Source organism: Cervus elaphus, chromosome 4 (assembly GCF_910594005.1).
Source record: "Cervus elaphus chromosome 4, mCerEla1.1, whole genome shotgun sequence".
Lineage (NCBI taxonomy): Eukaryota > Metazoa > Chordata > Mammalia > Artiodactyla > Cervidae > Cervus > Cervus elaphus.
The window spans coordinates 61,364,367-61,385,803 of NC_057818.1; the positions used below are offsets into that span (position 1 = coordinate 61,364,367).

A 21,437-nucleotide genomic window follows, 5' to 3' on the forward strand; every position below is an offset into this window, starting at 1 on the left:
AAAAGACTTACCACACACACTATGTGGGTAAGATTTCCATTCAGAATTAACTACATGATGGTTAGGTACGTCTGAACACAGAACCAAAGCTTTGCCCCACCTACCACATCCCTGCGGTTTCCTCTAGTTTGACTTTTCTGAGGGTCAAAAAGTTGATATATTTTATGACTGAAGGGTTTGTCATATAAATTCCATTTATGTGGCTTCCCTCCTGTATGAGCTGCCCAACGGTCAGTTGAGGCTGAACATGCACTAGAAGCTTTACCAGATTTCTTTCATTGGTATGGTTTCTATACAGTATGAATTCTTTGATTAATTATAAGGCCTGAACTCTGACTAAAGGCTTTGCTACACTCATTACATCTGCACTGAAATGTTTCTCATCATTGCTGTCTTTGTAACGTTTTTCTCCACTATGAATTATCTGATTTCTTAGATGGTCATTTCAAGCACTGCCCACATACGTGACATTTCTATGCTGTCTATCCTGTATGAACTGCACAATGGTGAGGCTAGCTGTGCTGTAAAACGTTTGTCAGAATGGTTACGTTTGTAAGGTTTCTCTCCAGTATGAATTCTCCAACGAACTGCAAGGTTTGCATTTAAAGGCCTTGCCACTGAGATCACATTTACATGGTTTCTCTCCAGTATGAATTCTCTGATGAATTCCAAGCTGTGCGTTTCCAGTAAAGCATCAGCCACACACAGCAGATTTACACGGTTTCCCTCCTGTATGAATTCTCTGATGAAATGCAAGGTTTGCAGTTTGACTAAAGGCCTTCCCACATAGTTCATTATTTATATGGTTTCTCTCCAATATGTTTCCATGAACTGCAAAGACCTGGAACTGAAGACTTTGCCACATAAATAACCTTTCTACACTTTTCCTCCGGTATGAACTGCCTGATGGCAATATAAGGATGACTGTGCACTAAAATGTTTGTCCCAATTGTTATATTTGTAAGGTTTCTCTCCAGTATGAATTCTCTGATGAATTACAAGGACTGAATTTCTACTAAAGGCCTGTCCACATACATCACATTTACACGGTTTCTCTCCAGTATGAACTCTCTGATGAACTACAAGGCCTGAATTTCGAGCAAAGGCCTTTCCACACATATCACATTTATATGGCTTCTCTACAGTGTGTACTCTCTGATGAACTACAAGCCTTGAATTTAGACTAAAGGCTTTGCCACATAGATCACATTTATATGGTTTCTCTCCGGTATGCATTCTTGAATGAATTACAAGTATTGACTTTCGAGTATAGCCACGGCCACACACTTCACATATATTTGGTTTCGCTCCAGAATGAAGGGTCTGAAGAACTGTACGCCTTGCTTTTCAACTAAAGGCCTTTCCACACACATCACATTTATATGGTTTCTCTCCAGTATGAACTCTCCGATGAACTACAAGCCTTGCATTTACACTAAAGGCCTTGCCACATACATCACATTTATATGGTTTCTCTCCAGTATGAACTCTCCAATGAATTCCAAGGTGTGACTTTTGAGTAGAGCCACGGCCACATAATTCTCATGTATAAGGTTTCTCTCCACTCTGAAGGGTCTGATGAACTGTACGCCTTGCTTTGTGACTAAAGGCCTCTCCACACACATCACATTTATATGGTTTATCTCCAGTATGAACTCGCCGATGATGTTGAAGCTGTGTATGCTGTTTAAAGCAGTGGCCACAGACATCACATTTATATGGTTTCTCTCCAGGATGATTTCTCTGATGAACTACAAGGTCAATTTATCATTAAAAGCCTTACAACATATGTTACATTTATATGCTTTTCTTCCTGTATGGATTCTTTGATGTCTAGTGAGTTCTGAGTCCTGAAGAAAAGTCATGTTACACTTATTACAACTGTAAGTTTTTTTCTTGTGTCCTTTCTGGTCTGGTCCCAGTTCTGAGGGATGCATAACAGCACTCTTATGTTTATGAGAATTGCCTTTATGGACACTACGTGTTCTCAGAAGTGGCAAATCTGTGGTGCTACTGTTGATATTCGCCACAACCTGACTACATTCAGAAACTGTCCCTTCAGATTCAAGTATCTGCAACTGATCTTGAAAGCTTGATCCATGCCTTTCAACAGGCTTATTTCCTGCATCACTTCTACTATCATGATCTCTTCTATCGGTGAGATTTTTGCTGTGGGATATAGAGGTTCCTCTGTCATTTCTTTCATCAACTGTCCACAGACATTCAAAATCATGCATATTTTCCTCTATCTTTCTGAGGAAAAAATCTTAGATTTCATGGCTTTTGGCTCTTTGAAACACCACTCTTTGAAAAATTTCTTCTTTACCACTGTTTCCTTTTGCCTGTAATTTCTTGATCATACGTATTTGAGACACATCTACAAAATATAAAAACCGTATGCATTCTATCAATTGAAATTCATAAATAAATTGTTTCATGCTGAATACATGGTATTATACCAAATGGCATATCCATGCTGAACAGAATTACGCATCTTCCCAATCATGATCTTAAAAATATTTGAAACGCTAAACAAATAGAACTGTTTAGAAATGAAAGAGGAAAAAAATAAATAAAAAAAATAAAAAATAAAAATAAAAATGAAAGACCAATCACATGTCATCCAAATTAATTTTAGGGTAGCCTAGCTTCAAAGATACAGTCAGAACATATTCATTTCTTCAAAACTCATGTCAGTTCTCAAAGAAAAGGGTATTTTCACACCATGACTTCTAAACTCATTCTCCTTGGTAGTAAACACACTGCTGTCCCATAATTGGGGAGAAAATATAGCATATTGTACACAGTTTATACATACTTATACGTAAGTAAACGGTAAAGGACAGACACGGCTACGTAGATGACTTGGTAGTAAAGAATTAGCCTGCCAATGCAGGAGACGTAGGATAGGGAGCTTCAACCCCTAGGTGGGGAAGATCCCCTGGAGGAGGAAATGCCACCCACTGAACTATTCTTGCCTGAAAAAAGTTCCATGGATGAGGAGCTTAGCAGGCTACTGTCCATGAGTGCCGGGATCCAGCCTCGGCAGGATCCAGGGGATACCCTCAGGATGAACGGCGTCAGCGAGAGAGAGAGAGACAGAGAGAGAGAAGACACGTGAGACCAGCCTTGATAGGGCCAAGTCTATGTTTTACTTTTTGACAACCGGCTTTATACCCTTTCACAGAACGGTTTCAAGGTACAAGATGCTTACTCATGATTACACAGGATTAGCATTACATCATTTTGATTTTTAGGAAAAGCAGGATTTTTTTGCTTTTTAATTTTATAGTAATTCTTAGCCCATGATCTTCTGGCCTTGGGGCTATTAACATTTTATGCAGGTCAGGTGATTGTAAACCTATTTTCTGTTTTTATGGTGACCTTAACTGAAAGGTAACAGTATCATAGGGAAATAGTACAGAGTAGAATTATATTCTTGTTAATACAAAAATGAATCTTTCTGCAAAAGTTGTCAGTTGCGTTTATCTAAGAAGTTTACCCCATACTGACTCTGCGACTTTGGTGAGGCAGCTTCTGCCTAGCACTCCTGACTGACAATTAACAACCATCTCATTGTTACCACACTAGGGCTAAGTTCTTATTTCTCTACATCTTTAACTATATTAACAATGGTTTCTCTAACACAACCTTAGCACATTAAAGGCAAAAATACAGCAAGCAAAAACACAGCAAGCAAATCACAACCCAATAACCACCTATAGAATAATTTTTCTTATGTTTTCTAGTAGGACTCCTTTACCCCTTAAAAGGGCTCTATATCTATTAGGGCTTTTATATAATCAGGTTCTTTATGCTATTTTATGATTAGGATACTATAAGCAATCATGCATATTAGTACCAAGCGCATAAATGCATTTGGCTAACAAACTACCAGCAAAGGAGTTTAAATTAAAACACTCCTTTCACACTGAATAATCTCATAAAACACCACCACCTGGGAAACTTATTGATTAAAGTTCTAAATTGATTCTTATTTGGGAAGAGATCGGGGAAGGCCTTCCTGCCTGTGTCAGAGAAATTAGGGAGTAGTCCATTGAGGCAGGCATCAGAAAGACAGATATCATCTTTAAGGTGAGAGCTGGGGGCAGCTTTTCAAAATCCCTGAAAACTTGATCTGCCTTGCCTGTCAGGCTTTCTCCTCGTGACCTTGTCATGGGTGGGATCTCGTGAGCTGGCCTTTTCGAAAATCCCTGAAAACCTGATCCGCCTTGCCCGTCAGGTTTTTTCCCTTACGGACTTGTTAGGGGTAGGGTCTCGTGAGGTGACTTTTTCGAAAATCCCTGAAAACCTGATCCGCCTTGCCCGTCAGGTTTTCTCCCTTGTGGCCTTGTTAGGGGTAGGGTCTCGTGTGTTGGCTCCCGGCACATGAGATCACAAAGAGTCAGACAGAACGGTCGACTGAACAAGCATTCATTAACAGGCAATACACTGCAATGGTAAATAATCCAAAAGAAGCACTTTAATGAATAATGGAAAACATAAATAGCAGTTGACAACTGTTCAGGAAATTCCCTACAATAATGGGGGGAAGAAAAGAAAACTTTTCTAAATACCTCTTATAAATCTATCAGTAGATAAACATATGGGCATTTTACGACATTGACAAGTGGTTCATGTCAGTTACATTGTGTAATACATAAAGACCATCATCTTTAAATAACAAAATATTCATAAATGAAACATTCTCTACTTAAAGGACAGTCATTCAGTACATCAAGTCCCTATCTATACAGCAACTTTAACTTACTCAGTTCATTCGTTCCAAGATACATGTCAAGGAACAAGCTTTGGGGCCTCCCTTCTGGCTCAGAGGTAAAGAATCCACCTGGTAATTAACGCAGGGCACAAGGGTTCCATCCCTCATCAGGGAAGTTCCCACATACCTTGGAGGAGCTAAGCCTGTAGGCCACAACTCCGTGTTCCAGAGTTTGGGAGTCACAACTACTGAGCACAGGCAGAGAGCCCATACACTGTAACAAGAGAAGGCATTAGAATGAGAAGCCCGTGCACTGCAAGTAGAGAGTCACCTTTGCTTGCCACAAGGAGTGAAAAGCCCCTGAAGCAACAAAGACTCAGTGCAAACAAACAACAACAACAACAACAAGAAAACACTTTAAAAATGTAATGTACTCGTATGAAGAAAAACCAATATTAGTTGAAAACGTATTAATCAGAGTCAGAGACAACACTCATAAAAGTGAAAAGTAAAATAAAAACATACAAGATGTAAAGTAGACAAAGAGATGACACAAGAAGCAAGACAGGAAGTAAATACATTCTTTAAGCAAAAGTAATCTTTGAGGCAAATTCCTTGGTGGTCCAGTCGTTAGGACTATGTACATACACTGGAGGGGGCACAGATTCCATCCAGGAATGGGGAACTAAGATACCACCTGCCTCATGGCACAGGAAAAAAAAAAACCCAAAACAGTAACTTCAGCCCTTTTCTGTAAAACAGGCAACATTCTATGCCACCTAACAGCACTAATTACCTCAATTTTATAAATAAAGGTAGTGGATGCAAAGGGTTCCTGAACACAGCTCCATGGAACATGAAAGTAAATGAGCAAAAGCAGGACTGAAACCGAGACTTACAGATGCATACATGCTCTGAACCACCAGGGCCCACCAGGGCAGAACAGAGGACAAAAAGTTACAGTGAACTCCAGGAGAGTAAAAAGGAAACTTCAGATCAGACACAGAACTGACCTGTGTAACTGTCTTACTCCTGGAAATCGTTTCCAAGGCACCAACAACACATCAATTCAGGTCCTGTCCAAGAGAGGACCTCAATGTCCACTGTCCTTCCAGGTTTCCTGAGTTACAATCACAGAAGATCCAAACCGCATTCCTGTTACACACACCCCTGAAGGATGTGGCAAAAGAAGTCACAACAGGAACAGCTGAGGGCTCTGAACAAGAAGACAGGCTGAAGACAGCTCTGTGTAGGATCTGAGACACCAAATGCAATCGAAGAGCTGCCAGTCTTTCCCCTTCTTCCAATGAGGTCTCCCAAGTGCAGCAAATAGGAAGAGAACCAGGCTGGGTCCGAAATAATCTCTGGAGGTGTCAGCGCTCTTACATGTGGACCAAAAAGCAGGCATCCAATGGAATCCAGACCAGAAAGGGGAGAAAGAGGAAATAGATCCCTTTGAAACACCTCATCACATGCTTCCCATAGTCAAGCAACAACACTGACAGGAGTCAAATGACAGATTGTTACAGATCATATAAAGACTTTCCCTTTGGGGGCCTCTTTTCTTGAGGGTCCACTTTGAATAAAAACGCTTTCTTTTTTTTCTCCTAATCAAATCATTGTCCTCATTGAGAAACAGTCACCTGTAAGTCAGACCTACTTTCTTTCTCCCTCAGTCACTCAGTTCAGTCACTAGTCGTGTCCGACTCTTTGCCACCCCATGAATCGCAGCACGCCAGGCCTCCCTATCCATCACAAATTCCCGGAGTTTACTCAAACCCATGCCCATCAGTCGGTGGTGCCATCCAGCCATCTCATGCTCTGTCATCCCCTTCTCCTCCTGCCCCCAGCCCCTCCCAGTATCAGGGTCTTTTCCAATGAGTCAACTCTTTGCATGAGGTGGCCAAAGTACTGGAGTTTCAGCTTCAGCATCAGTCCTTCCAATGAACACCCAGCACTGATCTTCTTTAGGATGGACTGGTTGGATCTAGTTGAAGTCCAAGGGACTCTCAAGAGTCTTCTCCAACACCACAGTTCATAAGCATCAATTTCTCGGTGCTCAGCTTTCTTCACAGTCCAACTCTCACATCCATACATGACCACTGGAAAAACCATGGCCTTGACCAGATGGACCTTTGTTGGCAAAGTAATGTCTCTGCTTTTTAACATGCTCTCTAGGTTGGCCATAAGTTTCCTTCCAAGGAGTAAGCATCTTTTTATTTCATGGCTGCAGTCACCACCTGCAGTGATTTTGGAGCCCCAAAAAATAAAGTCTGACACTGTTCCCACTGTCTCCCCATCTATTTCCCATGAGGTGGTGGGACCAGATGCCATGTTCTTAGTTTTCTGAATGTTAAGCTTTAAGCCAACTTTCTCACTCTCCTCTTTCACTTTCATCAGTAGGTTTTTAGTTCCTCTTCACTTTCTGCCCTAAGAATGGTATCATCTGCATATCTGAGGTTATTGATATTTCGCCCAGCAATCTTGATTCCAGCTTGTGCTTCTTCCAGCCCAGAGTTTCTCATGATATAATAAAACGTAATTTTCTGGGAGGAGACTGATGGGCTCCATGTTAAATGTCTTGAATGTTGTCATCTTCCCCTTTGCATTCCCTGAGATAAGAGATATGTGGGCTCCAGTTGAGGAATTTACACCTAACAAAAACAGGGTAAATAGACAGTCATTCTCTAATCTCAGGGAATAATTATGGCAAGGACAAAGAAAGGAAAAAACCCTGTTTGTTAAGGGAGACACTATACACGCCCAGAAAGGCTGTTTGGAGCCAAAACTCACAGGATTATTCCAGGCCATAACGAGTCTTGCTCCTCCCAGAAGCCTTCACTTTGAGATCCAACTTGGCTAAGGTGTGCATGCACACTCCAGGGAGGGTCCTGAGACTAATGAACCAGGGCGAATAAACAAGGTGATTGGCCTGAGGGAAGATGAAGACCCGGAAAACTGCACCTTTGTAAAGAATTTACACTTCCCAAAGGCGTCTCTCTCTCTCCCTGAGGTTGCCCATGTGCCTTGCCACATGTACTTTTCCTTTCAATAAATTTTTTCTTTACTCTTTATCTTCTGCCTCATCATCTGAATTTGTTCTTGACGAGGCAGGCCAGACTAGGGCCCGTAGCCCTAAATGTTGGCTCCTGTGGTCCAGGGGTTAGGAGTCTCGATCTGGGAAATTAAGAACTTGCTTCCAGCTTCCGCTCGCTCCCACTCACTTCTTTGAGCATTCCAAATCAATTTCCTTTCTCATAGCTTTTGTTACTAAAAACACGGATCCTACTTTCCTTAAGCAACCATGAACTGTCCTTTATATTAGCATTTTTTGGACTGGTGACCATAAATACCAGTGATAACTTCTAAAAACACTTGCTTTCTTATGGAGAACATCTCAGGGTAGCAGCAAACATATTCATTAATAATCCAAAATCTCTTTAGTTTCTCTATGAGAGGAAATTATCAGTAATCAGTGCCTATGTGTGTGCTAAGTCGCTTCAGGCATGTATGACTCTTTACAAACCCATGGACTGTAGCCTGCCAGCTCCTCCGTCCATGGGATTCTCCAGGCAAGAACACTCTGGTGGGTGGCTATTCCCTCCTCCAGGAGATCTTCCTAACCCAGGGATCAAACCCACCGTTTCCACACTTGCAGGCAGGTTCTGTACCATTAGAGTCATCTGGGATGCCTGGGAAAGGTTAACTCAAGTTTTCCTAGACTAGCTGTCTCAACGAGTTAGTTGCTTTTAACTCCATATGCAAAAAGAACTGGTTGTGCACTTTCAAAGAGAAAAAAAAATTCATTTTAACCAGTTTTCTCCAGAGTCTAGAGAACACCACAGCTATCCTATGTCAAAAAAGTTACCTTTCCTTTTTATAGTCATAGCTTTGTAGCTAAAATACAGATCAAATAGTGCTCAAATTGACTGTGAAAACAAGGGCAGATGGGCTGATAAAAATCTTGGATTGTCCCTCTGGGCAGATGGGGGTCTTGGATTGTTCAGAAGAATCTGAAGGGGTAAAGAAAACTTGCTAGAGTGGGGGAAGCTGGGCTCACTCTCCCCCCAAGAGACAGGGGCAGTTAGAAGGGGACCAGCTCATGGAGAGGGAGACAGAGGGGTTGGGAGGGGTTTAAGGACACACAGGACAGAGAATGGAGACAGAAAGGGCAGTGGGGGACACTATTGGAGCTGTGGGCCGGCTCAATAGAGAGCCGACCTAAAAAGTGAGGGTTTGATCAGCCAAAATATAATTCTGACACTGTAACATGGACAAACATCCTCACTAATTGCATAATTATTTTTCCAGTAACTTCTCTGAGACAGTTTTAAGTTCGCTTTATGTACCTCACGGTAGGAGAGAGGAGGATACAGCCTCTCATCCAGCAGGGCAGATTCTTATCCTTTCTCAAGGGGCAAGAGTCACGAACATTCAGTAACTTCTAAGGGTTCAGCCCTGTTTAATTTACAGTTCCAATTGTCACACAGTCCACAGAAGATGTCCCATGTATTAGCTCATGAGTAATAAGGTGAATCTTCCCATCTGGGAATAAAAACGTCATCAACCTTAATCCCTAGCTTCTTAAAGAGTGGCGTTTTGTCTCACAAATCCTGCCCACAGCGCCAATTAATGCCTTGCCAAAAGTTTTAACTTTCGTTTCATGTTCCAAGGATTTCTTAAGAAAATAAGTCACTCATTCTATACAAAGAAATATTCCAATATTTATTACAGAATTATCTAGCTGACTTTCAATATATTAATCCAACCAGTCCATACTAAAGGAGATCAATCCTGGGTTTCACTGGAAGGACTGATGCTGAAGCTGAAGCTCCAGTACTTTGGCCACATGGTGCGAAGAGCTAACTCATTTGAAAAGACCCTGATGCTGGGAAAGATTGAGGGCAGGACAAGAAGGTGAGGACAGAGGATGAGATGGTTGGATGGAATCACTGACTCAATGGACATGAGTTGGGGTAAACTCTGGAAGCTGGTGATGGACAGGGAGACCAGGCGTGCTGGGGTTCATGGGGTTGCAAAGAGTCGGACATTACGGAGTGACTGAACTGAACTGAAAAGACAAGGAAATAGAAACAGCAGAGGATACATCACCGAATTGGCTTCTGACCAACATCCAGACTGGAACAGCCCTGGGAAGCCCCAGGACACAGCACATCTGGAGTCTCAAATGGCTAAAGGTCCCAGGCAGCTTGTCTACCCATGGGTGAGGCTTTAACATTGCAGTTCGGGTTTCCTCCTTATCATCCCAGGATGCAAACTGATGTCATCAATCTGTGAGCAAACAGCAGCTCTGGTTTCATCTTAATGCTGTTTGTTTTGTCTTATGAAACCTGGATGTTCCTAAGCCTGGGGCTGGGTTGGTCAGAGCCTCTTTGAACAATTTCAAGGGTGAACAATCTCAAGATTCATGTCCTAACTTATCTATGGTGCTGCAAGCCTTGCACTCGCAGCAGGCAGTCAGGGTACTCACAGTCAGGGTGTGTCCAGGCAGGTTGGAGGCAAGCACAGAAGAATGTACTGCTTTGTCTTGAAGCCTAAACAGGACTATTTTTTTAATTTCCCTAACACCCTGGTGGACGCATGGTAAAAAGTTAGCTTGCCCATGAGGGAGACATGGGTTCGATCCTTGTTCTGGGAAGATCTCACATGCAAGGGAGCAACTAAGCTGATGAAGGACAGATACTGAGCCTGTGGAGCGAAACTACTGAAGCCTGTGTGCCTAGAGCTGGTGTTCCACAACAAAAGGAGCCACCGCAACGGGAAGCCATGCACCCTGCAAGCAGAGAGCAGCCCCCACTTGTCTCAAATAGAGAAATGGCCACACAGGAAACAGATCCAGCGCAGCCAAAAAAAAAAAAAAAAAAAAAAAGCCCTTGCCTTTGTCTCTGTGGGCACTACAGCACCACCGGAGGGTGATGTACATTTCACACGTCAAAGAACACAGCAGTAAGTTGAGGAGAAGAAAAATCTCCTCTGAGAGTTCACAAACACTAAGTATCTGTTTTCTCACAGAACTCTCACACTTGGAGAGCTTCCCAAACATGATGAATGCTGTGACTTCCTCTCTGTCCTTGTGACAGCTGACCTGGGATCACATTGTTGATCCTTTCCCACTCATCTGATTTTCTGCTACCAGCACCTCATTCTCCACAATCCAGGGATCTTTCTCATGCTACAAAAATAGAGTTATGATTCAGGTAAGAATCAGAAATTCCTGCTCAGAAGAAATGTCATACTTGACTTCTTCAAGAATCCAAACTTTCTTTTTTAAAAAAAAAATGCATTTGCTATCTTTAATAATTTTGTTTATTCATTTATTTTGGCTGGAGTGAGTGATCATTGCTGCTTGGACTTTTCCCCAAATTGGGCAAGTAGGGGATACGCTCCAGTTGCAGTGTTTGGGCTCCTCACTTGCTGTGGCTTCTCCTGGGTGCCCAGGCTTCAGTAATTGTCCCATATGGGCTCATTAATAGCAGCTCCAGGCTCTAAAGTGCTGCTTTAGTAGTTCTGGCCCATGAGCTTAGCTGCTCTTTGACGTGGGATCTTCCAGACCAGGGATCGAACCCGTGTCTCCTGCATTGGCAGGTGGAAAATCCCGGCTCTTTTGTCTGTCAAGAAGTGAGGACATTATGACAGATAGAAAAATATTTCACAAATTACTTTACTATTTGCCTCCTTCTGAATGTACAGCGAGCAGTATAATATACAGTATAGTATGTATCAGGTATCTAGTTCCTTTCCAAGAGTTACTGAACCAAGAACACAGGGGCATAAAACAGATGACTGGATATTTCAAAGTTTGAAATCAGTGTTATAAACACTCAAGCTCTGGAAAAACTCCCTGTGTATCACACAGTGGGCAGGTCACCCAAAGAAAAGACAAGTTTAACCTCCTGATGCTAATCACGGAGCCTTACATATCTGAGTGAACAAGGCTTTCAGCTCAGTCAAGAAAAACAGGGCGCCCAAGAGACAGGGAGGGAAAAGGCAGAGATAACCCAAAGTAGATTTCTACTTCAGAGGGAAGTGATCCTCACCTACCGACAGCGGGTTCCTGAGGGTCTCCAGCATCAGGTCCTTGTACAAGGTCCTCTGGGCAGGGTCCAGACATTCCCACTCCTCGGGAGTGGAATTTTTGAACACATCCTTGAAGGTCAACTGTGCCTGAAATGAAAACACATTTCACCAATGGGCCCTGAGGAGGATTCTTATTTTCACAGAGAAGGAGAAGAAGTGAGACAGGTAAAGCTCAATTCAGCTGAAGCAATATTCTCATAGATCCATGCAAATCTATATGGAGCAAATTGTTGCTCTCTAATTTAATTTCCTGTTTTTTCATAAGATGATGACATCCTCCAATCAACATGAATTCATCATGGGTGTGGACAAGACATGAAAAACATACAAATTGCAGTCAACAGTGGGTTGTTGATCCAGAAGTGTTACGATCAACAAACTGAGTGACGTTCACTGTCTAGATGAGCTACAGCAAGACTGGTGTCTTCAGAGACGACCAAGTCCACAGCGGCTTTAAAAGAACACAGACTGTGATGAGGATGTCATCATCACACTGACGAGAGGTGTCTCAACACTTCATACACACTAAGCATTACTCTAAAGACTTTACCGATATCAACTTGTCATCAACATAACAGCACGTTAGAGAAAGATCTGTGTCCATCTTACTGGGGAGAAAACTCTGTCACTCTAAGAAATAGCTCTGATCAAACAGTTAAGAAATGAGGCAACAGCACCTGAGCTCAGGTGGTTGGGAGAGACAACTGAACCTAAGGAATCAAAGAGTTATGTAACAGTATCAAAGACCATACACAGAGAGTTCTCTGAGAATACCTGAAACATGTTCAAGGGAGCTGAAGTGCAATGGAACAGCATAAATGGTCACTATACAGGGTCATCCCCTCTATCCCCCCAATGCACACAATGTCAATAATCTGACTACTATTTACATTATTCATGTGATGAGGTAGAAAAAATTAAAGGCTATGGAATACACAGTTCAGATACAACTGCAACTGCTCTAAGCATAAACCATATTTATGAGATGGTTTTGTGATAAAATCATAGAGTTATATATCCATGCACTCATGCATGCAGATGGAAACACACAATCGATTGAAACAAGAAGAGTTGTCTTTATTTTTTTCTTTCATTCAATCAAAATTTAGTGAGTATCAACTCTGTGTCCCAAACTGGGAATACAGCAGTGAACATGACGGAGCTTACAATCTAGCAGCCAGCCACCCAATTAGATCCATAATTTTAACATTACTATTGTTATATGTGCTCTGAAACAAGCCTGGTGCCAAGAGAAGATTCAACAGAATGTCTTGACCTACATCGATAAATCAGAAAGGTCTCTGTGAGGAAGAAACACTTAGGATTGGCAAGGTGGGAAATGGAAGAGTTTTGTAAGCAGAGAGAACAGCCTGAGTGCCAGCTCTGAGGCAGGAAGATATTTACTGAACAGAAAACCAGCCAGTGTGACTGCAACATAGGGAAAGAAGATGGGGTGATGCCAGGTAGAGGCTGATTTCTGCAAGGCCTATAAACTAAGGATGTTATTTCAAAAGCAACTGGACAGCAGTTAAGAATCCATAGGAGGAAAGTTAGAGATTTAGGGTTGTTTTTCAGCACTCACTCTGCTATGTGAGGAGGTAGTTGTTCAGTTGACTCAGTCATGTCAGACTCTTTGGGACGCCATGGACTGTAGCCTGCCAGGCTCCTCTGTCCATGGGATTCTCCAGGCAAGAAAACTGGAGTGGGTGGCCATTCCCTTCTCCTGTTCATGTGTATTTTGGCATCTTTGGGACATTAAAAATGAATCAAATGTATTTCAGTAAGTTTGTTAATATGCGATTTCCTTTTCACAGCTTCTTTGGTTGTTTATGCTGGGCCTTCGTTGCCGTGATCAGCTCTCTCTACTTGTGGCTGCACTGCATGGAGGTGAGTCTGTAGTGCCCAGGCTTCTCATTGCAGTGGCTTCTCTTTGTCTCCGAAGTCAAGCTCAAGCACTGAGTGACTTGTGAAGGGCGGGGCCAGGCTGAGCGAACACCGACCTGCTTCTTCCTCCCTTTGGTTCCAGAGGTGTCTTGTCAGGGTTAAGGAGTACTTGGTCTCTCACGTCTTGTGTTGCACCATTCATTGCTCATTAGTTTAAGTAACTGTAAACACTTTAAATAAAACTTTAAACTTCTGTGGGATAATCGCAACGGAACGAAAAAAGCTTTTGGCATAACATTTGGAGTCCTGCATGTCCGACGACAGAGGATGAAATCGTTGGATGGCATCAGCGACACAATGAGTTTGAGTAAACTCTGGGAGTTGGTGATGGATAGGGAGGCCTGGCGTGCTGCAGTCCATGGGGTCACAGAGTCGGACATGACTGAGCGACTGAACCAAACTGTACTTGGAGTCCTGCTGATGAGGCTGAAGTGATTCAGAGCCCTGGGAACTGAAACCTGGTCTGCTGGCCAGGTTGGGGATGGGTGGGGGTTGATGTGGGGTGCTGGTGGGGTGGGGCTAGATGTGGGGTGCTAGCTGAATCAAGGAACATTCCAACAATTAGAATTAATTTAAGCTGTTTAAGTAAACAAGAACTGGCTTTGTCCAGTGATGATAATCTAGAATGTGAAACGCACAACTCTTAGAAAGGGCTACTTCATACTAACACTTCTAAGGAGAAAAATGTCTTGACGTTCCACTTCTTCAACGATCAAGCTTATTAATCACTGTGGTGGCCCAGCGAAAGTGCACCCTGAGGGGAATGCAGGATTGAGAAAAGCAGGCACCATACTGTGCTTTGGACATTCTAGCCTTGGTATTTCAGAAAGGATCTCTTGGGTCCATCCACCTCTTCAGCAAGGCCAGATAAGTTTGGGGGACTCTCTCCTGGTTTTCAGATCTCCCAGTTATTGGTTGATGACCCCAGTTTTGTTTGGCAGTGTATTAACATGCATAGCGCCCAGTTAAAAGACATTGAGTAGAACCGCCCTGGTGGTGCAGTGCTAAATAATCTACCTGCCAATGCACAGGACCCGGGTTTGATCCCTGGTGTGGGAGGATGCCACGTGCCTCCCAGCAACTAAGCCCGAGCAACACAAGTACTGAGCCTGTGCCCCAAAGCCTGTGCTCTGCAGCAGCAGCAGCCCCAGCAATGAGAAGCCTGCACACAAGTAACCAGAAAGTCGCTTCTGCTGCTGCAGCTAGAGAAAGCCCACGTGCAGCAAAGAGAGGCTGAGCTCAGCCAATAAAACAGACACTGAGTCCTCTGGACCGACCAAAAGAGCCTTCAAAACGCAAGTCTCCAACCATACCCCAGCCAAGGTTACGTGGAGAATTCACAGCCCGATTGCTGCAAAAGGAGAAAGAAGCCAGCACAATGAAGACTTAATAGCCCAAAATAGCCAAAAATAAATTTTAAAGATTATTAAAGAGAGAAAAAAACTTTTAATGAGAAATGCATTCTTCTTTATAAAAGTTGATGACAAAGCTTCAAAAACTTATATGGGAAAAACTTGTTTACATCATAATATAAAATACTTAAGCAAATACTTCAATCTAATGGAATGTCAAGTTACTACATGATCACTTGATGGTGATTAGGCAATTTACTTCTTGTTGAAAAACTGTAATACATTTTCTCTCATGTCTTTGTTGTCTGTTTCTGAAAGATCTGTCACTTGTGGGCAACAAAGCACACTGTCAAACATAAAGTCTTAAGACACTAGAATTTATTTCTCCCCAAATTATCGACTTGGCACTATTTTTAAATATTTCTATGTGTATTATCTGACTGAACTCAAGTCCTAAAGGAACTGTCTTTCTTTACACTTATAGGGCACCTACTATGCTCCCTGTCATTGTCTACGTGCATTTTAATGTTACAAAAGGCTCAAAATAACCCACAGACTTATGTATTTGTTAGTGTAAAGCAGGAAAGAAATGTAAATTAAACATTAAATCTGGGTCATAATATGTGGATAGAAAAAGTAACGCTAAGGAAAAACTATTGAAAAAAACAAAATAGGAAGGCAGGATTTAAGAGATTAGCACTGAAACATATATATTACCATATGTAAAAGAGCCAGTGGGAGTTTAATGGATGAGCAAGTGCTCTGGGACAATCTGGAGGGATACAGTGGCAAGAGAGATGGGTTCAGAAGGGAGGGGACATATGTACGCCTATGGCCTATTCATGACGTACAGCAAAAACCATCACAATATTGTAAAAAAAAAAAAAAAAAAAAAAAAAATTAACTGATGGTGAGTTAGGCCTGAAATCAGAATCAAAGCTTTCCCACACTTAACACATTTTCGTAGTTTTTCTCCAGGTTGAGTTTTCTGAGGGTCAAAAAGCTGATATATTTTACTGCACTTTCTACATGTGTAAGTTTTCATTGCAGTATGGATTCCCAGATGATCTGCAACGTCTCTCCTTGTGACTGAAGGGTTTCCCACAAAAATAACTTTTATGGGGTTCTGTCTAATTCATGCTGAACATGCACTAGAAACTCTGCCACATTCATTTCACTTGCATGTTTTCTATACAGTATGAATTCTCTGAATTATAAGGCCTGAACACTGACTAAAGGCTTTGTCACACTCGACATTTGCACTAAAATGTTTCTCACAACTGTAGTAGCGGCTACGCTGCAGTTGCTGCGCTCGTGCTCCTCACTTGCCGCGGCTTCTCCTGGGCGCACGGGCTTCAGGAGTTGTCCCACGTGGGCTCAGTAGTTGCAGCGTCCAGGCTCTTGGGTGCTGGCTCATAGTCGAGGCACACAGGTGTAGCTGCTCTGTGACATGTGGGATCTTCCCTGACCAACGATCGAACCCGGGTCTCCTGCATTGGCAGGTGTAAAATCCAGCCCTTTTTTCAGCCAAGGAGTGAGGACATTATAAACCAACAGAAAAATACTTCTCAATGAATTTACCATCTGCCTCCTTTTGAATGCACAGGGAAGAGTATAACATACGTTTCAGTATGCAGCCAGGATCTAGTTCTGCCTGGGTCCAGCCCCAGCGGGTCCACGAGTACCCAAGGGATGAGTGGCGTCAGCGAGGAAGGAGACGGACACACAAGGAGGGTTGCATGGACGAAAAGGCTCTTTATTTTTTGGACAGCTCAGCTTTTATAGAATAAACATTACCTCCTCATGTAAGTCACCTCGTATTACATCAGATATTGGTTTCGTGCTTCCGTCAATATTTTTTCTTCCCCATGTTTTTCCCATATGCATTCATCTGGAACATTTCAAATTACAGGGTTTTTTCCCTTGAATGCCCCGTACATTAGTCTTCCTGCTTCAATGGCTTAACATTTTCATTCTGCCAAAAACAATGTTCCATAAAATCTAAACATAATATAAATTCTTTGGACAATAACACAATACATGGGAAGGGTTATAAAAAAACATGTCTGACATTTCTGAGAATAGTACCATGTGAAAACCCTGATATTTTTCTTTACTTGAGACCACAAAACCTCAGTCTACAATATTTAACTATGAAGCAACAAAACACCTCTATTAATATGAGGTACTGGCAGTGTGGCTGGTTAATATAAATCTTCTATTGAAATCCTATGCTACACATTTTCTAATTCTACGAAAATACCCGGAATATTCTATGTTTATTATGGGAATGGAAACAGTGGACAAATAGAAGCACTGAAATAGCAACAATGAAAATCCTCTTGACCAAAGAACATTAACCTATGGTACATCTACTTCTGAATCTCAATGCCTCTATGCTTTTTTAATCTAGAACATTATAATCTTCTAAGCAAGCAGCCAATCTATGCCTGTGGCCTTTTCCTTTTTGACTTGGTACAATGTGTATGGCCGTGTCTTGGCTGGAGCAGTCATGAGCATTTCTGATGCCCGCCCAAGCGTGACGCCACTTGCGTGGTGGATGGTCTGCCACAAACCTGAACAGGCCTTTCATTCCTGGTTAGTCATAAGGTTCCCCATGCTGAGGAGGCAGAGTAGGCCTCGGCCTTAGGGGATCCTTCTTAATAGGCTTGGGCTTTTCCAGGGAGGCCTGATCACTATATGTTACATTCCCAAGAATTAATAGAAAACCCAACAACAGTAAGACAGAAAGAGAAAGGGGACATATTGGGCCCCCGGGGCAACCCCGAGGGGAAGGGCTGCCTTGCAGGTTCCTCTCTCATGCCGTGACCTTGTCACGGCCTGGGCGCGTCCTGGCGGCTCCCGACATAGTTTCTATCTAAGAACTACTGAACCAAGAACACAGGGCTAGAAAACAGGCAACTGGATATTTCAAAGTTTGAAATCAGCTTTATAAATGCTCAAGCTGTGGAGAAACTCCTTGTGTATCACACATTGGCAGGTCACCAGAAGGAAAGACAAGTTTAAACTCCTGATTCCAATCACGAAGCTTTACATGTGTGAGTCAACAAGGTTTTGAGCTTAGTCAAGAAAAACAGAGGACTTCCCTGGTGGTTCAGACGGTAAAGCATCTGCTTACAACTCGGGAGACCTGGGTTCGATCCCTGGGTGAGGAAGATCCTCTGGAGAAGGAAATGGCAACCCTTTCCAGTACTCTTGCCTGGAAAAACAGGGGATCTCAAAAGGTACAGAGGGAACATGCAGAGGTACCCCAGGGCAGATCCCCACTTCAGAGGGAAGTGATCCTCACCCACAGACAGCAGGCTCCTGAGGGTCTCCACCATCACATCATTGTACAAGGTCCTCTGGGCAGGGTCCAGGCATTCCCACTCCTCAGGAATGAAATCTGTGAACACATCCTTGAAGGCCAACTGAAATGAAATGAAATGAAAACACATTTCACCAACGGGCCCTGAGGAGGATTCTTCGTTTGACATAAAATGAAAAGAGGTGAGAGGGGTAAAGCTCAATTCAGTTGAAGTAATATTCTGATAGATCCATTAAAAGCTGCTTGAAGCAAACTGTTGATCTCTAATCTAATTTCTAATTTACTCTTTTTCATCAGATTATGATCTCCTGCCATCAACATGAATTTGTCATGTATGTGGACAACACATGAAAAATACACAAAACCAACACTGGGTTGTGTATGCAGAAGTGTTACATTCAACACACAGAGTGACATAGTGTCAATATCTAGTTGAGTTACAGCAAGACTGGTGTCTCCAGAGATGACAAAGTCCACAGTTGCTTTAAAAGAACACACATAGTGATGATGATGACATCATCACATTGACGACAGGTGTTTCAGCACGTCCTACACACTAAGCATTACTCTAAAGACGTCACACGGGTGAACTTGTCATCAACATAACAGCACGTTAGAAAAAGATCTGAGTCCACCTTACTGGGGAGAAAACTCTGTCACTAAGAAATCGCTCAGATCAAACAGTTAAGAAATGAGGCAACAGCACCGGAGCTCAGGTGGTTGGCAGAGACAACTGAACCTAAAGAATCAACCAGTTAACGACCAGAGAAGGAAAGAGCATCCACAGAGAGTTCCCTGAGGATACCTGAAACAAGTTCAAGGAAGCTGAAATACATTATAAGAGCATAAATGGTCACGATATAGGGTCATACCCTCTCCCATCACAACCCACACAATGTCAATAATCTTACTACAATTTACACCATTCATGTGATGATGCACAAAAAACTTAACGCCATGAAATACACTTAAGATAACAACTGAAACTGCTACAAAGCAAACACCATTATTTATGAGATGATGTTTTTGTAATAAAACCATGGAGCTACATATCCATGCATTCATTCATGCATGTGTAAACAAACAATTGCTTGAAACAAGAGAAGTTATCTTTTGTTTTTCTTTCATTCTATCAAAATTCATTCAGTGTCAGCTTTGCGCCTCAAACTTGAAATACAGCAGTGAACATGACGGAGTTTACAATCTAGCAGCCAGCCAACCAATTTCATCCACAATTTTAATGTTACTATCGAAATAAGTGCTCTGACACAGGCCCAGTGCTAAGACAAGATTAAACAGAAAGTCTTAACCTACACTGAGAAATCAGTCAAGGTCTGTGTGAGAAAGAAACACTTAGGATTGGCAAGGTGGGAAACGGAAGATTGTTGCAAGCAGAGAGAATAGCCTGAGTGCCAGCTCTGAGGCAGGAATATATTTACTGAACAGAAAGTCAGCCACTGTGAGGGGAACACAGGAAGTGTAAATGTGGTGATGCCAGGCAGAAGCTAATTTATGCAAGAGCTATGGATTTAGGACTTTATTCCAAAAGCTACTGGAAGTCACTGAAGAATCTGCAAGAGGAAATTTAGACGCTTAGATTTGTTTTTCAGAGCTCAATCTGCTGTGTGTGAAAGTTGTGTTTACCTGCTTACTCATGCCAGACTCTGCAACCCTGCTGACAGCAGCCCACCAGCTCCTCTAGCCATGGAATGCTCCAGGCAAGAATGTTGGAGTGCATTCCCATTCTATTCTTTCATTTTACTTCTTCGTTTAGTACCTTTGTCAACAAAGTAAGCAAAGCTTACTTATTTTGCTTATGTTGGGTCTTCATTGTTGTGAGTGCGCTTTCTCTAGTTGCAGCTGCAGTGACGGGGCTTCTCACTGCAGTGGCTTCTCTTGTTTTGGAGCACAGGCTCTAGAGAGTGCGGGCTTCCGTACTTATGGCTCTCGGGCTCTAGAGCACAGGCTCAGTAGTTGTGGCCCATGGGCTTAGCTGCTCTGAGGCATCTTCCCGGACCTGGGATGGAACCCGTGCACTGTACCTTGGCAGGCACATTCTTAGCCACTGTACTTACTACCAGTGAACTCCTCAACATTACCGTATTCTAGTTCAAAATAAATAAATAAATAAAAAGTAATACAAGCAGAAAATAACATACAGATTTCTTCCAATCTCTATAAAATACCTGTAGTTAAAAATATGTGGGCCTCCCTACGGGTAAGTGGTAAAAAATCCACTGGGCAATGCAAGAGATGTGGGTTGTTGCCTGGTCTGAGATCCTACATGCTGAGGGGCAACTAAGCCCTTGAGTCTCAATTCCTAAGCCAGAGCTCTAGGGCCCAGGAGGTGAAACTTTTAGGGGAAGCATGCTGATTGAAACCGCCCACCCTGGCCAGGCACCATAGTAACTATGTGCATGAGTTGTTTTATGACAGGCGATCCTGATACGGAATACGGAGCTAATAAGCCACCACCAACCTCAAGAGTTCGGGAAAGGTTGAAAGGAGACACTGCGTGTCAGTCCAGTTCCCAGAATCCCTCTCGCTAGCATCCATCTTGGCTGAGCGATGCGTGTGCCACCAGGAAAGACTCTGAATTAGAATGATCGGCCAAAGACCACCCGGAAACTAATCTCATCACCATAAAACCCAGGACTGCAAGCCACGCGGCAGGGCAGTTCTCCTGGGTTCCCTGACCCTCCTGCTCTCCGCCCGGGTGCCCTTTCCAATAAAATCTCTTGCTTTGTCAGCACATGTGTCTCCTCAGACAATTCATTTCCAAGTGTTAGACAAGAGCCCAGTTTCAGGCCCTGGAAGGGGTCCACCTTCCTGCAACAAAAGTACTGAAGCCAGCGCGCTCGAGACCCTGTGCTGCAAGACAAGGGAAGCCACTGCAGTGAGAAGCGTGCGCACCACAACCAGAGAGCGGCCACCACTCGCCAGAGCCAGGGAAAGGACACGGAAGCAATGCAGATACAGTCAGGAAATAAATCTA

The 21,437-nt window shown here is 42.8% G+C and overlaps 1 protein-coding gene across 1 annotated transcript; it reads right to left on the minus strand.

The window, feature by feature from the left end:
* Window positions 1–1,542: 1,542 nt before the first annotated feature.
* Window positions 1,543–17,982, minus strand: LOC122692841 (zinc finger protein 431-like). The gene is made up of 5 exons (XM_043900654.1): window positions 16,912–17,982; window positions 11,779–11,905; window positions 7,190–7,374; window positions 4,908–4,994; window positions 1,543–1,683 (listed from the first exon to the last, which is right to left on the minus strand). Exons 1-5 carry the CDS (start codon window positions 16,999–17,001, stop codon window positions 1,543–1,545), a joined length of 630 nt encoding a protein of 209 aa, XP_043756589.1. The 5' UTR covers window positions 17,002–17,982.
* Between the last annotated feature and the right edge of the window lie 3,455 nt (window positions 17,983–21,437).